The sequence below is a fragment of the Haemaphysalis longicornis genome, unplaced genomic scaffold (genome assembly GCF_048455015.1).
Source record: "Haemaphysalis longicornis isolate Haplotype H1 unplaced genomic scaffold, Haemaphysalis longicornis Haplotype H1 scaffold_4, whole genome shotgun sequence".
Classification (NCBI taxonomy): Eukaryota; Metazoa; Arthropoda; class Arachnida; order Ixodida; family Ixodidae; genus Haemaphysalis; species Haemaphysalis longicornis.
In genome coordinates, this window is record NW_027526361.1 from 189,997,946 (window position 1) to 190,020,669 (window position 22,724).

The following is a 22,724-nucleotide window of genomic DNA, read 5'->3' on the forward strand; positions in this document are numbered from 1 at the left end:
AGATAACTCTTTTTTGATCCGGGGCTGAAATTCTTCTTTACGAAGACGGAGTTTTTCAGGCTGAATGCTGGTAAGTTGCGTTTGAATACCCTAGGCACGGCGACACTATGTCATTCGAGGTAGTCGATCATGACGCGTAACTCCGGCGCGGTACGCTGCTGGGCGGCTAGATTACTCTTTGTCTCGACTCCGAAGAACGCGTTCTCTGCGTCGGAGTCTTGAGGAGGTGCGTCCACAGGGGAACGGGACAGACAGTCGGCGTCGGAGTGTTCCCTGTCGGATTTATTTTAGACGCTTGTAACGAGCAATTCTTGTAGGCGCAAACTCCATCGCCCATGGCGGCCAGAGCCAACAAATTGGTAAGCCAACACAGCGCATGGTGGTCGGTTACAACTTTGAACAGTCCAACATACACGTAAGGGGGAAATTTTTAAATGGCCGATATAATAGCGAGGTAAAGCTTTTCAGACACTGAGTATTTTTTCTCCTCCTTCAACTGGTTGTAGCTTAACATCGTGTGAGTTCGAGCTAGCGGGTAATCCATAGTGCAAATTTAAAGCGCAAAAATTTAGACAGAACACGAACGAGACAAAGACCGAGACAAGGCATAGGCGATTACCTTTTCGCAAAAGCTTTGCTCTTGGACGACGACGGCACCGAATCCTGTGTCACTGGCATCTGCGTGCATTTCCGTTTCAGCGTTTTCGTTGAAACGAGAGACGACAGGCGGGCTCGCTCATAAGCAAACAAACAAAACATTAACAAACCTAATGCAACGTTCGCGGCAATGTCAAGTCTTTCATTTTTATGTTCCTCATTCGGGCTTCTGCACGTTCATGTCCAGCTCTCCCGTTTGCAGAACAAGGTGTTTATGATGCGCAGATTCTTCCATTCTGCGAACTCGACTAGTAGGTCCCCCCTGCTAATTCTACAGCTCAGACCATAGTTCCAAACTGCCTTTCTCCATCCTGTTTCTTGCCTACTTTACCATTTAGAGCTCTCATTATTATGGTATACTGTTTTCTTACTTAAGCCATTGTCGATTCCATACAGGTGTTCAACTATCTGGTCGTCGTAGCTGGATGTAGGCGCGCTGCCCTGTACCACCTTGGTTGTATCTCTTATTACCCTATTTACAAGACCTGCTACCCTTTCTTCAATGCTTTAGTATTTGTGTATGTGTGCAGCTATGCTTTTATTGACTAGAGATCCCACTCGCAGTCTTCTTCTGTCCACTAGACCACGGAAGCATAGTTCGTGTTTATTTTCAGCGCCATAAGGACTTCACCTGTCCTCCTGACCTCACTAAACCCTATGACATCCCGGGTAATGCCCTCTAATTCCTCCAACAACACCTGTAGACTCGCTTCGCAAGATAAAGTTCTCGTGTTAAACTTCGCCAGGTGCAGATTACAGTGCCAGCCGGTCCGGCTCCAGGGATTCTTAGCACCCTCTACTAGGTCACACGTCTGACCACCGCCTTGGTCAGTGGCTTTTCAGCCACTGGAGAGTGAGGGCCGTAGATTATTTGGCGTGTTCCCGGGAGGTTGTGGCCATTACTATACCAGGGTGGCCAATCTTTTTCTGGTGATGGAAAGCGTTACCATAAATGGTCGCCTGATCAGGCCGCACCCCAAGCCACGTTCTGTTTTTCTGTCAACACGGGGATTTTTTTAATCCGGTGGGAATTGTGATTCACCGGGATTATAACGACGGTCCTTCTGCACGCGAGGCGGATGCTCTACCTCTACGCCACCGCTAGACCTCGCGGGAACGTAACGGCCTTGGAATATATACCCTCATTTGTGTAATGCAGAGCTCCGCAGGTGCCACATGACCTCATCTCCACACTTGTACCCATGTAGCGAAGACCGCCACTGCTCACTGCCTCAAAACTGAATCAAACACAGCTCGGTATAATAACGTTAAGGCGTAATGACAGCTACCACACAAGAGAGGGGAAATGTACACGGTAGCGATACAAAAGGGTAGTAAATACCTAAATGTTCTGTATCATAATTTACACAAGATGTATCGCCGATCAAGAAACAGAAGTCCCGGCTAAGCTCTCATGGTATAAAGGGTTTATATCAAGAACAACCGACACCAAACGCTCCACAGAAAGAGCGGGTAACTACATTGCTCCATACAAACATACCCGCAAAGCAAGTGCATGTCAACTGCACTAGCGCTCACAACGTATTTTTAAAATTGCTTCCATCCCGTGCTCACCGCTTCTGGAGAATGTACATTTTAAATGTGTATGGTGCACTCACATAGTCTCGCAACCTTGCGCACATACTACACCTAGCACTCCAGACGTCCAATGGGCACTTGTGGGCCATTTCGGGCTACTCAATACTACACACTCTGCATGGGGCTGCGCAAGACGAACACTCTAAAAAGGGACAAACGTTTGAGAAACCATACCACACAATTTGACACACCTGAAGGAACCGGCACACCGAAAAGGCTAGCTAACTGTGTCCAAAAAAACCCACCCCAGACCTCACAATCGCATATAATGCTCCGGATAATACGTGAATAAACACCTTTAAAGACTTGGGTACGAAACATTTCATACTGGACTATGTATCGTGTTAGCTGCGGATGCGCCTTTTGTATCTGCCTTTTGCTCATCACTGTTTCTGTACCACCTGGCTGTGATAATGCAGCTGCCCCACGCTATATAAACCGGCACGCTACCACAAATAAACGTTATTCTTTTTGTTGCTCCACCGCTGCGTCCTACTGATGGACGCCAGAACATGTTGTCAGAAGTGTTATTACGTTCGCCAAGGCAGTAACAACAGGCAGAGGGGCATCGCCGTGCACCTTCATGGGGGAAATACTGAAGCCACCGCAGCCATTGGTGCTCTTGGTAAGTACAGCGAAGAACTGGAGACTTTTCAAGCAGAGGTTCGAGCTGTGCCTGCAGGCAACGGAGCCGTGGAAAGAACCGAGGTCGGAGGCAGCCAAGACAGCACTCCTGCTCAGCGTTGCCGGAGAAGACGCCCTAGAGGTATTCAACAACTTTGCCGTCTTGGAGAACGAAAGCAAGGAATATTGCGCAACTGTTACGAGAAACTTTAAGACATACTGTCGACAGCAGCAGAACGATTGATTGATTGTGGGAGTTTAACGCGCCGCCGCAACGCAGGCGATAAGGGGCGCCGTAGTGGTGAGCTCCGGCGTAATTTTGACCACCTGGTGATCTTTAACATGCGTCAAAGTCGTGTGCACACGGGCGTTTTCGCTTTTCGCCTCCACCAGAAAAGCGGCCGCCGCGGCCGGGAAAAGAACCCACGACCTCGTGCTCAGGAGCGCAACGCCTTAGCCACTGAGCCACCGCGGCGGGTGCCTAACGAAGCAGAACGAAGTATGTTCTCAGCAAAATAATGCCTTGGCTGATACATTGAAGAAAGTAGCGCCGATCAAGATGTAGCGGCAGGACAAACATGAGGCGTGTGAAAAATGTTCCGAATGTGCCGACGAATGTTGGACGGAATCAGAGAAGGCAATTACAGATGTTAAGGCACGTCGACGATTCGGGTGTTCCCGGTGCAATCGTTCGCACGAGAGTAGAAAATGCCCAGCCATTGGCAAAACTTGTTTTCTGTGCAGGGGCGCTAACCACTTTGCTTCCTGCTGCAAGAAAGCTCCTCAAGTCAGTGAGGTACGCGATGAGCAAGGTGACTTTGGCATCCTCGATGTCAACGTTGGCAGCAATGCTGATTGGCTGATCAAGCCAACAGTGGCTTCCAAACAAGTGTTTCTTAAGGTTGACGCGGGCTCACAAGCCAACTTGTTATATCAGTCTGTGTTACAAAGCCTAAAAGCGAAGTCCAGGTTAAAGGAAAGCTCCTCGCTTGTGCGCTCATACACAGGCGACACTATCAAGCATATTGGGGTTACTACGCTACAAATTGTCGCCAACAGCCACAGTGCTTACTTCGACTTCTTCATTGTTAAGAGGAGCAACCAGGCCATCCTGGGGCTGTTGGCGAGCGAAGCCTGAGGACTCGTCTCTCATCCCGTCGACGTAGTGAATGCAAGCAGCACCGCCCAAGTGATGACACAATTTCCCAAGTTGCTTCAGAGAATCGGCTGTCTAGCACAGCAGTACCACATGGTTCTGCAGGCGTATGCAACACCGGTGGTCCAACCGGTACTCCGGGTGCCCCAAGCGCTGCTCCAGACCTTGCGACCGGAACTGGACCGCATGAAGCGTGAAGGCATCATGGTCAAAGTCAGCGAACCGACGGATTGGGTGAGCCTCTTTGTCGCCGCCAGAAAAAAGATGGTAAACTGCGTGTGTGCATTGACCCCAGGCGCATTATTGTGTGCCTAAAATGAGAGCACTATCAAATACCAAAAAAGAGAGGACATTGAGGCTAAGCTGGCCGGTGCCAAGTTTTTCTCTCGCCTCGACGCGCACTCGGGCTTTCATGAAATTCGTTTAGATGAAGCTACTTCGAAGGTGTGCATGATTGGCATGCCGTTTGGGTGCTACCGTTTCCTAAGGCTACATTTTTGGATCGCTTAGGCACCTGAGGTTTTTCAAAAAACTATTCGTGAAATATTCGACCAGGTCCAAGGAGTGCGAATATATATTGACGATATATTGATATGGGGTAGTACGAGGGAAGAGCACGACGCCCGCCTCCGCGAAACCCTGCAGTTGGCCAAGAGCGCCGGCCTAACACTCAATGCTGCTAAGTGCAAATTCGCGGTCACCGAAATCGACTTCTTGGGCGACGTGATAAGCCAAGACAGGATCAGACCCAAACCCGCAATGACGACACCATTAAGCAAAATGCCCCAACCAGTTGACAAAGCCGGCGTCCACAGACTGCTAAGGGTGGTCAACTATTATGGTAAACTCATTCCACATCTGGCGCAAAGAACGACGGTTTTGCGAAACCTCCTCAAGGAAGACAGCATTGTTGAATGGTCTGAGAACCATTCCCGCGAATGGAAATCTGTTTGCGCTTTACTGAGCACTGCAACGTTGCTAACCGTTTTGATCCTCCTAGGGAAACAAATGTCATCGCAGATGCTTCGAAAAACGGCATCGGTGCGGATTTCCATCAGCGTTTTGACGACAACTGGTGGCCGGTAGCCTACGCGTCCTGCACAATGACACAGACAAAAAAATGATAGGCACAAATCGAAAAAGAGGCAATGGCGATAACTTTTGGGATCGAGAAGTTCTTTCACTTCGTATACGGCCTCACATTCGTCATTTAAACTTCCACAGACCATTGATAGGAATTGCTACGAAGGCCATTCGTGACATGCCGCCACGATTTCAGCAGTTTTTTTCTGCGCTTGCTCAGATTAGATTATGTTATTTACTTTGTCCCAGGTAAACAGCTGTTCCCGGCTGATATGTTATGTAGATCGTCGCCAGTTGAACCAGGGACTATGGATGACTTCACGGATGATGTTGACGTTCATGCCGTGAGCGTGTCTTCAGAAGTGGTAAGCAAGAAAACGTTTGCTCGTCTAGCGAAAGCAACAGCGGCTGATCCAGATTTACGAACTGTGCTACGCTGCATAAGGAACGGCGAAGAATTACAAGGCTGCTTGAAACCATTCAGCTCAGAGTTGACCGAAGTTCAAGTGAAAGGAACACAGATTATCATCCTAAGGCTATGAGAGCTGAAATACTGGGTCGCATTCATGAAGGACAGTTAGACATAAATAAGTGCAAAGCAAGGGCCCATCGACTGGTATTCGGGGCCGGGGTGAATGGGGACATCGAAAAGCTAGTAAAAAGCCGCGCTGTTTGCCAAAAGTATGTGTGCAGGCAACGAAATGAACCGATAGTGCTCACGCCAAGCCCCGAGAACAGTTGGTACAGAGTTGGCGTTGACATCTTTATGTACGCCGGGAGCTCCTACCTGTGCGTGGTTGATGCGTTTTTGAACTTTCCTGAAGTCGAAAAGCTGCCGGACACAACTACGGGCACTGTCATAAATAAACTTACCTCAATTTTTTGTGGCTATTTTATTGCCTTAGAAGTCTCCACTGATGACGGTCCCAGTTCGCATCACATGAGTTCTCTTTGTTCGCCTCCAGATATGACTTCACGCACGTGACTTCCAGTCCAAGATTCCCGTGGTCACACGGGCTCGTAGAAAAAGGAGTTCAAATTGTCAAAAGCATCATGGTGAAGACTGATGAAAGAAGGAGGGCTTTTGGCTTGGTCTACTAAGCTACCGCTCGACGCCACTAGACGAAGGCCGATCTCTAACAGACTTTCTGCAGGGCAGGAAATTCCGCAATCGGCTGCCAGAATTCAGACCGTGCTCTGGACGCCAGGACTTCAGGCGTCAGTCGTGCCCAGAGAAGTAGTGGAGAGGGAAAACTCAGCCAGAACTCAACAAAGATGCAGTCGCAAGAGTTTGTGGGGACACATGTGATCGCAAGGCTTGTGTTTTGGATGAGGTAGCGGACTGTAGCGGACGCCACTCCGCACCCATGCACATTCCTTTCTCCCCGGTCTGCGGCCGACTCGACGACAGTGCGCCTTTGTTGAAGGCGCGTACTGGCGAAGCCACGGCCAGCTTAGAGATTAGTCCTGACGCCTTTGTCGTTTGCTCGCTCGGGGTGCCTTTTCCCTCTCTCTTTTGAAGGACGCGGGGGTTCCCCTTCTTTCCCTCGTTGAGGAAAGCTCTCGGCGCATGCATCTTTGGAAAAGAAACTGTCCTGTCTCGAAATTGCAAACAAGCTCCACGTCTGTTTTCTCACCTCCTTCACCAGCCGACATTCCGGGCAGCTACAAAATTGGTAACCCAAACAACGCTTCAACGAACACGCCACGATGAGCTCCGACGACAACATTATTGCCTCCACGCCTGTAGCCTTACCACAGGACTGAAACTACCAAATTTTGGCCTAAGAATCCAAGAGTTGGTCCAGTCGAGTGGAGGCCCGTTTTCAGCTCCGGCAAATCACCTCGGAGTCTACGAAGTACCTTCACGTCGTCACAGCCCGGCCCCCAGAAATCGCCGATGCTATCGAGGACATTTTGGTTTTACCCCCCCCCCACAAAGGAAATACGACACCCTCAAAAAGACGGTGTTGGACCGCCTCGAGGCGCCTGAAGAAAGCAGACTTCAACAGCTCTTTTGTCGGGAAGAGTTGGGCGACCAACGACCTTTCCAACTGCTTCACCGGATGCGGCAACTACACGGTCTGCACGCGCGTCAGGACGGCCAGCTCCCACTTCTTCGTGAACTTTTTGTGCTACGGCTACCCCAGTCGGCGAGCGTGGTTCTCGCGGGTTCAGGTGAGACGTCCCTTGATCGATATTTGCAACTTGCCGATCGCATAGCAGATTACTCTACTCAAACCTTCGCGCCCATAGCTGCTGCAAGAACACACGAACAACCAAATCAACTGTGGAGCCTGACGGAGAAAGTGCAACAACTTTCCAAGACCATGCAGCAACTTTTGCTGTCTGGTGCCTCCTAACAGGACAACCAACGATGCAACCCATCCCCTTCTAGACAGCCAAGCTCTTCCCAGAGAAGCCAGTCACGAGATAGGCGAGTTGGAATTTGCGGGTACCACCGTCGTTTCGGCACGAGTGCTAGCCGCTGCACTCAAACTTGCTCGTTTCCGGGAAACGTTCCGGCCAGTCGTTAACGGCGGCTTACGGCATCAGCCCTCTACCCAGCAGCCAGTTCTTTGTAGTCGACCGCGTAAGCAACTCGCGCCTCCTAGTCGACACAGGAGGCGAAATCCCTACTGTCCCGGAAACCCCCGCGGATCGCCGACGTAGTAAGAACATACCGTCGCTGCAGGCGGTGAACAACACTGCCACCGCTACGTACGCCTTCCGCTCGCTGACAATGGACGTCGGACTCAGGCGCCTGTTTTGCTGGGTCTTCGTGGTGGCGGACGTAAATTTCGCCATACTTGGAGCAGACTACCTCAGCTACTTCAACCGGGATGTGAGCGTACGTGACCTAGTGCCTCAAGGATAACAACACATCACTCAAAGTACGAGGTTTAGAATCAAACATCTGCTGATTTCTCATCTGCGCCTAACAACCATTATCTGCCTACCACCACGTCCTGGCCGAATTCCCTACTCTCACCAAGCCCCGCAACACAGAACAGCCGGTGAAACATATTATGACACCACATCGTCACCACCGGGCCGCGAGTCACCGCCCGGCCACGACGATGGTCCAGCAACAGCTTCAATCTCCACGCAGGGAGTTTGAGCATATGCTGCAGCTGGGAAATATTCGCCCTTTGTCTATCAAGCATTCATTGCCACTTCACATGAGGCCTAAAGACGACGGGGACGTCTGGCGCCCGTGCGGTGACTACAGAGCCTTGAACGCATCGACAACGCCGGACCAGTATCCTCTGCCACACATTCACAATTTTAGTGCGCGGCTGGCAGGCACAAAAATATACAGCAAGATCGACCTCGTAGCGGAATACCACCGAATCCCAGTCGAACCGGGGGACATGCCAAAAACAGCCATTAGAACTCCATTTGGCCTGTTTGAGTTTCTCCGTATGCCCTACGGCGTGAAAACTGCAGCGCAGACCTTTCAAAGGTTCATGGATGAAGTTACCCGGGGTCTTCCTTTCCTCTTTGTCTACCTGGATAACATTTTGGGGGCCAGCAGAACTCCTAGCGAGCACAGACACCACCTCCGCCTGCTCTTTCAGCGTCTGGATGAGCACGGTCTGCTGTTGAAACCTCAAACGTGCGTGTTTGGTGTCGAGGCTCTCAACTTCCTCAGCCACCACAACACTGCTGAACGCATTATACCATTGCAATCGAGGGTGGAATCTGTCAAGACGTATCCTGCTCCAAAATCTTTCCGCACGCTGAAAGAGTTCCTCGAGCTCTCAAACTTCCACCGGCGGTTCATTCTGTCTTGTGCTCAAGTACTCCAGCTGTTGACCGAGCTGCTACGCCGAGACGACCAAAAGGCCCCAGAATTTTGTTAGTCTGGAGAACACCAGAACGGTTTTCAGAAAGCTAAGGACGATGTGGCCGTGGCTGTCCTTCTCTTCCACCTTCTCATCCATCCACTGCCTGACGCTCCTACACGCCTATGGTGGACGCCTCCTCCATATCGGTCGGAGCAGTGCAGCAGCAATAGGAGAGTGCACAGTGGAAGCCACTGCGCTTCTTTCGAAATGCCTGAAGCTTGCAAAAGTACGGTAGAGCACTTGATGCTCACATTCAATTGCCCCTTTAAGCATTTCGCTACTTCCTCGAAGGCCGTGAATTGTACATCTTGTCAGGCCACAAGCCCCTCCCCTACGTATTCAACAACAGTTCTTCTACTCAGAACGAGAAATTCGTCAGCTCTCATTCATTTCTGAGTTTTTTACAGACATCCTCCACGTTCCCGGGGTCAAAAACGAAGCAGCCGACGCCTTGTCTCGCGTCAACGTTTCCGGCACAAAATTCGTGGACTTCGAGGTAATGGCCGTGGCTCAGCGGGAGGATACTGGGTTGGCGACACTGAAAGGTGGGCAATCTTCACTCGTGCTTTCGGTGGTGGTATTTTCCTACTTCCTGGGCACGATAACTTGCGATACCTCCCAGGCTACTTCGAGACCATTCGTCCCACTGAATTTTAGTCGAGTGGTATTCAACACTTTCCACTCAATCAGCCACCCAGGTGTCGGCGCCACCCAGCTGCTGATAACAGAACGCTTCGTTTGGCCCTGCGTCAACACGGACGTGCGACGTTGGGCTCGGACATGTGAAACGTATCAGCAAGTGTAGGTGACTCGCCACACTCTGACTCCACTACAGAATCACAGGGTTTAAAGGCGGAAGAAAAACATGAACAGGCAAGACAAAGAAAGTGCCACTTCAACTAAAAGTGGCGCAGAGTGGCGCAGAATGGCGCAGAGGTACGGTGTTAATGTTGGTTTTACCGCGCCTGGCAAAATGTCAAACATTTGCCCCATGATGTCAAAGAAGAAGGCCCCGCTACGCACAAAGAAGCACGAGACGCAGTACACTGAGTGCGCAAAAAAAATGTTGTCTACAAAGTCCCAATGATTTGCTCGAAAGTTTACATTGGGCAGACCGGTCCCTGTTTCAATGAACGAGCCGGTGAGCACAATTGGGCTGTGAAAAACAAAGCTGGAGGGCACATGTCCGACCACTGTAAGCAATGCAAGTGTGTATTAAGGTTAGAGCAGACAAGATTTCTCAGCAGGGCTAGTGATAAGCTTGAAAGGGAAACTATCGAAGCGTTTTTAATCGAAAACCGGGTGAAGAGTGCATAAGTAAGCCACCTGCTGCCCTTTCAGCAACAAAGATTGAATTCCTAATAAGCGAAGTCAGTGGTGACGTCATGTTTGGATAACATATAAATGCTTGTTATTTCTTTAATAAAGTTTAGTTGGAAGTGGCGTTTCGTTTGACCCGCTTATTTTCTCCTCTAGTGTCCGCGCTTTTTTTGCGCTTTTAAACCCTGTGATTATGTCGAACCAACTGGCCCATATCAAGCTATTGCTAGTTTCCACTACCGGAATTTTGGACTCCTGAGTCGCGGTTTGACCACGTTCACCTCGACCTGTCGGACCGCTACCGCACTGTCAGAATTCAGCAACCTGCTCACATGCATCGATAGATACAGCCGATGGCCTGAAGTTATACCAATTGCGGACATATCAGCTGAGACCATCGCGCAGGCCTTTATTCAGACATGGGTGTCCCGCTTTGGCAGCCCCGCCCGCATAACAACTGACCGGGGACGGTAGTTTTAGAGCAACCTCTTTTCCGCGCTTTCGATCCTCCTCGGCACGAGGCTGCAGCATAAAACCGCCTACCACCCCTCCAGCAATGGAATGGCGGAGCGCTCGCACAGGCAACCCAAAGCTGCACACACAACGAAATTCGATCGCCAGCACTGGGTGGAAAAGCTCCCGCTCGTTCTTCTTGGCCTACGCCCAACGGTGAAGGAAGACCTCGGCTGCACAGCGGTAATAATGTACGGTTCGACAGGGCGTCTCCCGGTAGAATCCTTCTCCGACAAGACACTTTCCGCCGCAGCAGCCTCCGACCACACCGAGAAGCTGCAGGCGTGGCTTCCGCAACTCAGGCCAACAGGACCTCGCATCGCACGCAACTGAAAGGTGTACCCTTTTCCGGACATGCACTCAGCTACACATGTGTTCGTGCGGCACGATTCAACGAAACCGCCCCTGACTCCGCCGTATAATAATAATAATAATACTTTATTGATGACATGAGTAAATACAAAACAAGGAACGGGCCTGCCAACGCCGCAGTGGGCTTGAACGGCAGTGCCTGGCAGACAGCGACAGAGCCATCAATGAAGGCCCTTTCAAAGTTTTGGGACGTAATAATAGGACCATCACAATCGACGTTCGGGGCAAACGAGAAGTCGCCGCCGTCGACCACGCCAAGCATGCTCATATTGAGGCTTCTGTACATGCTGCCTCTCACGTACGTTTTCAGTGATAACCAGTGGACTCTGTCCTTTCGCCATTCAGCCGGTAACTGCTGCGTTTCTTTAAAAGCTGCGCAATCTAGGGGGGAGCCTCTGTAGCGGAAGCCACTCGGCACCCGCGCTCATTCCTTTCTCCCCCGTCTGCGGCCGGCTCGACGACAGTGCACTGAAGACGTGTACTGGCGACGCCACCGCTGGCTTAGGGATTAGTCCTGGCGCCTTTCTCGTCTCCTCGCTCGGGGAGCTTTTTTCCTCTCTCTTTTGAACGACGCAGTGGTTCCCCTTCTTTCCCTTGTCTGGGAAAGCTCTCGGTTGAAGCATGTTTGGAAAGTAAACAGTCCTGTCTTGAAACTGCAAAGCAGCTCTATATCTGTTTTCTTGCCTCCTTCAGCAGCCTACGTTGCGGGCTGCTACATAACAAAGAAATCGAAAAACACGCCGTTTACCTCAGCAAACAAAAATGAGCTGCTGTGTGATCGCATGGAGCGGAAGATGAATACCCCAAAACATGGCACACATTCCCCAGTTACTCAGCAAAGACATAAGACGCGTTACTGAGCGCGAAAACCTACTCTCTATTCAGCAGGCGTACCAAGGAGGTGGAACATCATTACTCCAAACGCTGCAGGACCTCTACACTCCTACTGCCCATTCAGAAGCAGCGAGTGCACATAGCGGTGAACCCAACATTAAGATGGACACACCCATCACGAAAGCAGCTGCACATGAGGTCACCTCTCAGCTCAACACAAAATCTGCACCATACCCTTACAGGCGTTCCCAATCCCGTAATGACCAACTTTGACGACTGCTCAATGCACGCTCTTACCGCCTACATTAACAAGCTGTGGGGCACGGGAAGCCTTCCACCGACAAGGAAAAGCGCCATATGTAGGTCATTCCCAAACCTGGGGAGGCTCTGAAGGTAGAAAGATTGAGGCCTATATTACTGACATCTTGCATTCGGGACACGATGGAGCGCGTTTTTACACGCCTGAACCACAAATAGACCCACATAAGCTTTCCCGCGCACTATGGTGGGTTTCGGGAATCCATTATCGACGCAAGAACTGATGTTACAACTTCAACATGAAAAATCCGCAACCCTGCCCCCGAGTCATAATGGCGCTTGATCTAACTAAAGTGTGACTTTGTTGCACACAGCGCCATCCTCTATGCTCTCAGTGACTAAAAGGAAGGAAACAAGGCGTACAACTACAATGCTGACGTTATGCTGCAAGGACCACCTGACTAACGGTACTGGGTCTCACATCTGACCTTATCTGTACTGGCAGCCATGACACCCCGAAGGAGTCTGTCTTATAAGTATTTCTATTTAATCAGGCAAACGTTAAATAGCACTCTTACTTCGGCAAATCCCTGACGTGCATCGAGCCTTTATGCGGATGATATAACAATCTGGACCACCGGAGGGAGCGATGGCGACAGTCAAGCCAAACGACAAGAGGCTACCATAGTAGTAAAAAACTACGTCTTCTCCAGCGTGCTCGCGTGCCCGCCTTAAAAGTAGGAAATAATTTTTTTCATACCCGCCGCATACGGTCAGAGGGCGAAAAATAATCCGGATATATGTGGTGGTGGTGGTGCTTGTTGTGTGGGATCACGCGGTGTTAGCCGGGCTGGATATGCGGACAATTGCTCCGCCCAAGCTCCTCCTAATCAGCCAATTGTAGAGTCCTTTCACCATGAGTTGCCAGCTCCGTCTCCTGAAGGAAGCTTAGGAGAAGGCGTGACACTTCTCTGCGCAGCATCCAATGTCGCCTTGGAAAGACGATGTGGGCCATAGTGCTGTGTGGGGCTGCCGGCAAGCTTTCGCATCGCTGAGGGCATTGCAGTCGGCTCGACATCAAGCTCTGGGCTTGATGTCGAGCCGACATCAAGCCCAGACATCAATTTTCGCTCGACTATTCATCGAAAAGAAGTCGTCTGGCAAAGAATTCAGGACCATCGGGACATAGTATTCGCGAACATGTTAACCAAATCTAGCTCTTTTTCGTGGTAAAAGAAAACGATCGCGAGGGCGTAAATCCCGCACAGGAGTGTACGGCTGGCCAAATATACTCAAGTACAATTGCTTGTTAAACAACAAGGTAAAATCGGGCATGCGCAAAACACGAAAGAAATATTTTTATCAAGATCTGGTGTACCATACAAAACGTGTTTGAGTATCGAATGTAAAATAGCATTCACCCTAAGTTTCCAGAAATCAGAGCAAAAGTAAAAACAACCAATTCCGTACCTTAATGTGGAATAGGCTACGGCAAAAGCAATTTGCTTACGTACTGTTAAGGAACAAAGTGATTTGAGCCCGTACATCAAAGAGGCGGTTTTCCTCAGCTGAGAACATTTAAAGGCCAGATGCGTATTCCAAGACATGTTAGACGCAAAAATATACCCAAGTATTTAACAGAGTCCACAGGCAAAATAGGAGTGCATTTACAGTTCGAACACTCATGTGAGAAACTTGTAGCTGGAACAGAAGGCTCTCGTAAGACCATGGCGGCATTGAGATGGGAAGTTTCCCCGGCCACTGATGGCACAATATCTTCAGAGTGTTCGGAGCAGTGTGCGCATGAGACGCCGTCCTGGTTCGAAGCCGCCGTACTATTGCTCTTCCAGCACTGGTTGCCCCAAGAGGCATTACCTGCGTCAGTAACCTCTGTGACGGCATCAAGCGGAGTGTAGCTGACTGGCTCTCCCGTATTACCTTCTCGTTTGCCGCTCCCTGAGGAACTCCAAGTGCTATCCTCAGCCCTTTCCTACGCAACGATTCGAGGCGCTCACACTGGGAATCTGAAGGAGAGATCAGAGGCAAGTGGTAAAGAATGCGACTAACAATCAGAGCTAAGTGCAGCTTAATCATCGACGCCGGGTGATTTCCCCACTGAGCTCCAGAAATCCTCCTCAAAATGGTCACACGGGGAAGTAGCGCCGAAACAGTCCGTTGCCAATACAGTCTGCTGTCCAGGGTGACACCAAGGAACCGCACTTGAGCGGCTTGACGCATAGACAGGCTGTCCAATGTTAAATTAACACGGGTAGACGGTTGCCGATTTCTAGGGAAAAGAACAAAACAGGACTTCTCGGCTGAGAGCGCCAGTCCGACGGAGGACAAATATTTCTGCATGGTGTGAACATACCGTTCAGTGTTAACACCATGCAGAAATCCGGATATACAAGCTCAGCTGCAGGGAAGGCTCGTATCTCGAACAAACTATCGCATTCTCGTTCTGCGCATATAAAAAACTGGATTCAATACCGTCACAACGCAGGCCCCTCAAAACACTGGTACTAAAATTGGCGGCCGGATAATAGCAAGAATACCAAACAGACCACACGGGCTCAAAAAGGACAACACACTGCAGCAAGTTACCTACTTCTCTCCGTACCTCAACCTCACTCGAACAAGAACGACCAATCGCAGCCAATTGCACGCAAAGCCATTTCAGCTTCGGCCTCTACTGAAGTGTGGGTATACCTGCTTCGGTCTGTACCTAGCTACTGATGTAGTTAGGTAGCCCCAACACACTAGACGAACTTTTGGAAGCCAAGGTCACAGCACAGTACAACAGACTGCCGGAAGCTCTAACTAAAGAGCCATCTTCGAGAGAGGTAGACAGAGACAGCGAGAGAAGGCTCTTTTTTAAAGAAACGGAGGGGTCTGCGGCGTCTACAGTCTCCTACATGCTTCTCTACAAAGTGACGGGGAAGGAGGAAGAAAATCCCCAAGAAAGAGCTGCCCAGGAAGGAAACAAAAAAAAAGGTTTGTTTGACTCGGGGTGGCGATGGACTTGCCCCTATAGGCACGTTGCCGCTGTCAGCGCAGCAGTTTTCCTACTAAAGGTGCCTGTAGCGCTCGCTAGGGCATCGGTACAGGAGTGGTGATTCGTCAACCCGTTATCACCCACTCCCTGCAGCATGCCGTGGAACAATCTGTGGAGTTGACACTGAGACACTGTGTAAAAAAGTACTACCGTGATGAATGCATCGGTTCCTCCCTGTCATTTGTTTTATCTGCAATTTGACTGGTGGGCTACAATATCGACAGCTAACAAATTTTCGTTTGCGGCACCTAAACTGTTCGTTGTTCTCGACCTTGTTATCATGACGTTACCTTAGATGCCTTCTTTGTGTGGGCTCCCGTGCTTGATTGACTAGTGATAATCCCGAGTTTTGGTTTCTGGGACAGAGCACCGAAACTTACGTAGTATGAATGCTACCAGAGTCCTTCAATGCCTTACTGGTCACGAAACTTCGGGGCTCGTTTCATTTAGGGACCACGCGCGCCACTACAGGCGCCACCACCGCACGAAGGTCATCCAGCCGCGGCTTTCGCGGCGAATGGGCCTGCTCTTGGCGTGCAAACGCTCGCTGCTTTTGGTGTCTGCGCACTGATTAAGTGTGTTTTTTTTTCGTAGTAGTTAGCGATGAATAGTCCAGTCATCACCTGCCTTCAATGGGGTTTTATTTTTCGTAGTAAATTACCGTAGACTCCGGCCGCGAACGGCAACGGCTTCTGCGTGCTCTGGCACAAGCGCTTTGCCGTCGTGTGTTCCGATTTTTAAATCTCTATTTCTTCTTTTCTTAAAGCAAAGTTGTAAATACCACACATACGCTAGCTGCGTAGTCACGGACTGCTGCGGGCCTATCGATAATACAATTTAAAACCCGAAAGAAGCCAAGTACGCGTCGTTCAGACTACGCTTAATGAATCCGTTGATTCATCTGGAATGCACACAACACTAAAAGAGATAACCCAATAGTATTGTCGTTTCAATGAGTGGGTACATACTTGAGAACATCTAAAAACGCTGTAGAAACATGAACGATCAAAACACGGAGAGATATATGTTGCACCATGTGTCTTTCCGCTTCCACGGTTTGCAATCCTTGCAAAAGCAGGAAGCGAAAAAAGAACATTAAAACTTATTTTATCACACGCAACAAAAATTCAATGTTACGAAGGGAGACAAACGAGTGTGGTCCAGCGTACAAAAATTTTTTTTTTCGCGCTGCGATGTGGAGCACACGGAGGAAACAGAATATTGCCATGTAGCCAAGAACGACGCAAAGCTTTTCTGAACGCAGCTAGCTAGCGAGCTGCTGATCTACAGAAGACTAGAATGAAGCACAAACGTCGAAGAAGCAGTCCGCAGTGTGACGTGCACAGATGAACGTCAATAAAGTGAGTTGCGCGGCGTCTGCTATGCATGCATTACTCTCGTAACGTTATTAATTTCAGATCCATAGAAATGGGATCTAGAACATTGTCGAAGAAACAAAAAATCAAGTTGGCGACAAGGTGGCACCCTTTTCATATGAAACAATATCGCCTGAAGGACGTACGACAAAAAGAGCAAACGGGCGCTCTCGTTGAAACGCCAGGTAAGAAACCGGAATCGGCCACGCGTGGTTACAAAACAAACAAGACGAAGCCTAAGGGATAATTCGCGGAAATATGAAAAGTAAAAGCACAAGGAGGTTCCAAAGCTCTTTACACGCGAGCCTGAGCGCAAGGTAATACAAGTTTGCAAACAGGTAATGAAGCACCGCTACAACCTGACTGATATGACAAAAATCCGGCTTTAATTTAGCCTTGCACAATTCTAAATGCACGATGCTCTCAAAAGGGTACATTGCTTTTTCCATTCTCACACAGTGCATTTCCACGCACTGTCACACACTCATAATCGAAGCTGAAATCTCCCGTTTATTGCCTTGTAATGGCGCGCCTCCATTTCTCTCGCAGCTCCCCGTCGCTCGGTCAACAGAACAAGGAAACATTTTCTGTGGTAGCATTGCACAAGGAACGACATCCCGGGACGCAACACATGTTAGGCATCGTCGTTGCACTACTTAAGTCGCATCACAAGAGCGCAAGATGCACGTTATATTTTTTTCCCGCACAAAACAAACACATCTCGCCGTGGCTCCGCCGTTCGAGCCAGCGCAACGCCGCCCGAGGAGTGACCTCAGTGAGAGGGTGGCGCCACCGCGCGGCGGCCAAACGCAGCATATGAAGCTCTCCCATTGAGGTACAGAGCAGTTTCGTGACCAGTAAAGCATTGAAGGACTCTGATGCTACGAAGCAAGCCGGGGAAATGCGTGGCATCTTTCCTGCAAGAAATAACCCCCGATACCACCAGGGCATAGAAACCGGCGCTGCTGCTTACGAGGCAAACATTGGCGCAACGTTGCCATATATTTTTACTACGAAGGAGTGTATGTCTCACCTCCCCCAAATCCCCAGTATTCATTGCGGCGTAGCCGATTTACTCTGCGCTGCTTATATGACCCTTTTCGGCACCGCCGACCCCTTTTAAGTACCGTTATACCCTTCGCCACCACCGATGAATCCTCCATAAGTTACGCATGCGGGCAATAATGGCGGTAGCTTTGTTACCAGATGATAGCTGACAATCAACAGAAGCGCGAATGGTTGTCAAACGACGTAGCCGCTACCGCCGAACGTTTAGCCTCCACCTTTGCTGCCTGAAATTGTACCTTGTGTAGCAGTGGCGAAAACCGCCTGGAAGTACCGCAACTTGCCCGATTGGAACGCCGACGTGAGCCCATATTCGCACTCCAGATTGAAAGATTTTCTGAGCAACGTTTTCACCTTTGCATTTCACGCCTAAACACCTAATCCCGAGTTGCCGGTTTATCCGTTCACTGTTTGAAGGTGGAAGGAGGGGCAGTGCACCCGCTGCTAGTCTTCAAACCTGTACCGCTAACACGTCCTTCGTGGTGGCTGGAGATTTAAACATGGAAGTCTCACGAATAAATGTGACCTGTCAGATGTCCGTGGCTGAGCGTGTTAGGGTTGGGTCGGTGTATTGCAGTGTCACTAAGGGAATAAAGCGGATATGTTTGACCGATAGAATAAAGCTCGAGTCCTCGCAGGTTTTCCCGCTGTACGGGAGGGAGGCATCTCATTTGCTGCGAAGAAGACGAGCGGGAATCCAAGGCGTGTCGCACTGCAGAGAAGCACGATTGCACGCGACAAAGAAAATCCGCTCCCGGCGAGGGGGGGTTGCGGTTTGCGACGGGAAAATGAAAGGAAATTCACTGGGGATATTTTCAGCTCGGCAGGGAGCTTACCTGCATACAACCCAGTGCAGGGGAAGGGAAGTAGAGGGAGAGTGATAGGATAAAGTAGAAAGAGAGAGTGACAAAGGTATAAAGAGAGCTGCCACTCCTAGAACGGTGTCAGTCCGGGCACACCAGTCAATCACTCGACTCCGGGGTACAGCCGCTGCGTAAGGCCGGTCGTCTCCAGGAAATGAAGCAGATAAGTGAAGACTTCCCGTTGGGTTGCCGCAGGTCCCTTCGGGAACAGAAGGTCCTCCATGTCGGCGCTGGGAAGGCCTCGACGCTGAAGCGCTCGGTGGAGCTGTGCTCTCGGGCCCGCGTGGTGGGGGCAGAAGCAGAGTAGGTGCTCGACCGTCTCCAGTTCGGAACAGTCCGCACATGTAGGGGAGTCCTTCCGCCCGTGTCGGTGCAGACGCTTCGCCACATTGCAGCAGTTGAGCCGCATGCGGAGAAGCAGGCAGCGGGCGTCCCTGCTGATGCGTGCGGGCAACGGTCTGGGCGCCAGGCCGCTCACGACCCGAGGGCCGGGGTGCATCGTCTGCACCATGCGGGCCAGGGCAGGGCGGGCCTCGTCGAACGCGGTGAGGTCTTGGGAGACTGGGGTGCCCTCCTGGTGGGCGTCCCTGGCGCGGGCGTCGGGGTCTTCGTTGCCCCGGATGCCACTGTGGCCCGGAAGCCAGTGGAGCCGCAGGTCGCAGCCTCGGGAGGCCACAGTGCGCAGCTTGGTTGCAAGGAAGCGCTCCGGGTAGCCGCTGCTATTGATGGGTTGATCGGCCGCGTGCAGCCGCAGCAGGGCAGTCCTGGAGTCCGTGAGGATGACCACCCCGGCGTGGTTATGGGGCCACCTCTCGAGAAGAAGGTCGGCGGCCAGCTGCAGCGCTGCCAGCTCCACCCGTGTGGAGGAAGTGGGGAAGGGCAGTCGGCAGCTCCGGCTGGCTCCCAGCTCAGGCACCACGCACGCAGCAGCCTCCTCGCACGTGCTGTGCTTGACGGAGCCGTCCGTGAAGAGATGCAGGTAGCTGCTCAGCTCGTCCTGCAGCAGGACGGCCGCCTCTTCGCGGATGGCCTAGTGTGGTGTGGTCCGCTTGTTGCGGACCCCGCTGAGGGTCGTGGTGATCTGCAGGGCCTCCCCAGTGTCAGGTTGTGGCGGCTCCAGACAGGGTCGGTTCGGAAACTAGATTTCCTCCTCGAAGATAGTGATCAGCGCTCCCATGTGCGAGTTAGGCCGGCTACGGAACCTCTGGAGGAGCGGAGCCCCGTCATGTACAGCCAGCAGACGCTGGATGTTCCGCAGCCCCGTCTGCAAGGTCCGCATTTCGATGGGCCAGGTGCCCGCCTCTGTGTAATTTCCCGCAACCGGCGACGTGGAGGGGAGGCCCAGGCTGAGGCGGATGGCGTGGCGTTGGTCGATCTCCAGCTCCTGCCAGCGTCGTGGTCCCAGGTAGGCGAGTGGAAGCACCTACGGCACAGCTGCGGAGGCCATGCCGTGGAACACGCGCTGCGCCGCTTGGTGTGAGCAGCCATTGCTTCGTGACAGAAGCTGCCGCACCCCTTGGAGCACCTGTGCGCTGCGTGCCCGGAGGGCCTTGACAGCTGGCAGCCATGTGAGCCGCGAGTCAATGAGCAGCCCCAGTTACTTCACGGCCAGCCGCCAGGGAAGAGGTCGCCCGTTGAGTGTGATGGGCGGTGTTGCCCGTCGAGCCCCGCATCCTCCAGGGTGCAGTATAAGGTCCTCAGTTTTGGCCTCCGAGAGCTGCAGGCCACGGCTGTCGAGGAAGAATGCAACTGCGCCCAGAGCCTCCTAGAGGAACGCCTTGACTATATGGCAGTCTTTGGTGGGGCCATGGGTCCAGAGTGCCACGTCGTCAGCATACACCGCCACCTCTACTGGGTGTCACAAGCCTGGAGGGATGCAGTCGGGGAGAGGAGACAGCATCAAGTTGAAAAGAAACGGGCTCAGCACGCTTTCCTGGGGAACCCCGGAGCGGACGTCTCGAGGACTGCTGGTCGTCCGGCCTACCTTCACCCGCAGGGTCCGGTCACGCAGGAACGCCCGGATGTAGCCTCCTAGGCGCCTCTCAAAGCCCATGCCGTCCAGGGCCTCCTGGATGGCCCCGTGGGCAACCGTGTCGAATGCCGACCGCATGTCCAGCAGGAGCAGGAAGGCCACCTTCTTGTCATTGCGCGGCTGTTGCAGCATGGAGATGACGTCCCCCAGGGAGTCAGCCGTGCAGCAGTGCCGCCTGAAGCCGATTTGCTGCTCCCGGAAGACGCCGCTGTGGTCCGCAATCCACTCGAGACGGGCCAGGGCTGCACTCTCCATGACCTTCCCAGCAGCCGACGTCAGGGACACGGGACGGTGGGACTCTGGCTCCGTCGGGGGCTTGCCGACCTTGAGAATTGGCGAGATGAGCCCCACGAGCCAGGGTGGCGGGAGGACACCAGTCCGCCAGACCCGACTGAACAGTCGCAGATCTTCGGCGACTGTTCAATACGCGTTTCGGCACGCGTTTCAGAGGTCCGAAGGCTGATGCCCTTGGAGAGTTTGTCACCTTGTTCGGCTCTTTGCGGCGGGTTAGGGAGTGAATTATCTTTTTCGGGTAGCCGTTTTTCTGGAGGTCCGCAAATACACGGCTTACTTCTTTTTATATTCGGATTCGTACGAGCAAATTGAATCAGCTCTGGTAAATACAGAGGACACAACAGATAGATTGATTGTAGGGTTTTACGGGCCGACGCAACGCAGGCGATGAGGCGCGCGTAGTGGAGGGCTCCGTTATTAATTTTGACCACTTGCCGATCTTTAACGTGCGCCGAAATCTCGTACACACGGGCGTTTTCACTTTTCGCCTCCGTCATAAAAGCGGCCACCGCGGCCGGGAATCGAACCCGCGACCTCGTGCTCAGCAGCGCAACGCCTTAGCCACTGAGCCACCGCGGCGGGTGAGGACACAACAGATGTTTTGTGGTTAGCGGGGTGGGCCGAATTAAAATGAAGCTAGCGGCCGGTGTGCGTCGGCTTCCTGTGAACGGAGAACACTAGGCTATCGCCTCCTCTTTCACTTGGACGTCAAGAAAGGGAATGGAGCCATCTTGTTCACATTCAACCGTGATCTGGATGCCGGGGTGAACAGAATTTAGGCGTTTTTTAAGGCTGTCAACTGCAGAGGTCTTCACTATGCAGAACCAGTCGTCTACATAGCGAAGAAAAAGTTTAGGTTGCGGAAGAAAGGAGCTCAAAGCCTTCCCTTTCGCGTGTTCCATCGTCAAGTTAGCCATTGTTACAGAGGTAGCGGCCCCCATTGCGGTTCCAGTTTCTTGTTTGAAAATTTGCCCATTGTGCGGAAAATATGAGCAGGCCAAGTACCGTTGCCGTCTGAGATGTGGTGATGAGGGGATTTCAGGATTCCTTCCACATTGATGTGAACGTTGACTATGTGGGATAGGGTGCCGTACTGACCGCGGCCCTAAGAGAGATGCCTTATGCACACAATCGGCAAACGGGGTGTGATCAGGCGCTCTTCGACTGCGTTCAGGCGATGTATATAAGGCGGGCGCGTCTGGTATACGTAAAGAACGTGGTCGCATACTAGGGCGTAACAGTCTTCAGCAGTGAAGGATTGCACGCTGCGCACACCATGAACGTCTCAAGGTTGGAGGCCCTTTGCGGGCATTTTTCGACCAGCACCCGAAGTACCGCCTCCTTGCCATGCGAATGTTAAGGGTTTTCCATTTTGATGACGTCATTATCATACCAGAGTCTATCGCACACTTCGAAACCGCCACCGAAATGGCGATCGGCGAAATAGCATTTGAAATTAAGTAAATCAGGCTGAATGTTGTGGGGTACCGGATTGCTGTTGTTTTTGCATATGTTTAGCTAGTGTACGCGCCGATGCTCCTTCAATCGCCGTAATTATTCCGCCGAGCGAAAGACACGCGTCCGCCCTAATGCGAGTTAAAAGTGTAATCCCTGGTAACGGTAGTGGCGCAATTATCATCCGATTAGGAAACTTGTGAGAGACGCATCAGTCGTGGCGCGCGGAATAAGAGTTGTGAAATACGTGTCTGCGTTGGTGAGGAAGAGCACCGGAGAGGCACTGAGTAAATCGACTTCACTGGAATGAAAACTTG

The 22,724-nt window shown here is 51.6% G+C and overlaps 1 protein-coding gene across 1 annotated transcript in view; it reads left to right on the forward strand.

Annotated features, from left to right (window-relative positions):
• The first annotated feature begins 4,129 nt into the window (after positions 1–4,129).
• LOC144180161 (uncharacterized) overlaps positions 4,130–22,724 on the forward strand; it is a 39,779-nt gene continuing 21,184 nt past the window's right edge. The window contains exon 1 of the mRNA XM_077708548.1: positions 4,130–4,270. Coding sequence (XP_077564674.1) covers positions 4,130–4,270 — 141 coding nt within the window. The remainder of the gene's footprint in view (positions 4,271–22,724) is intronic.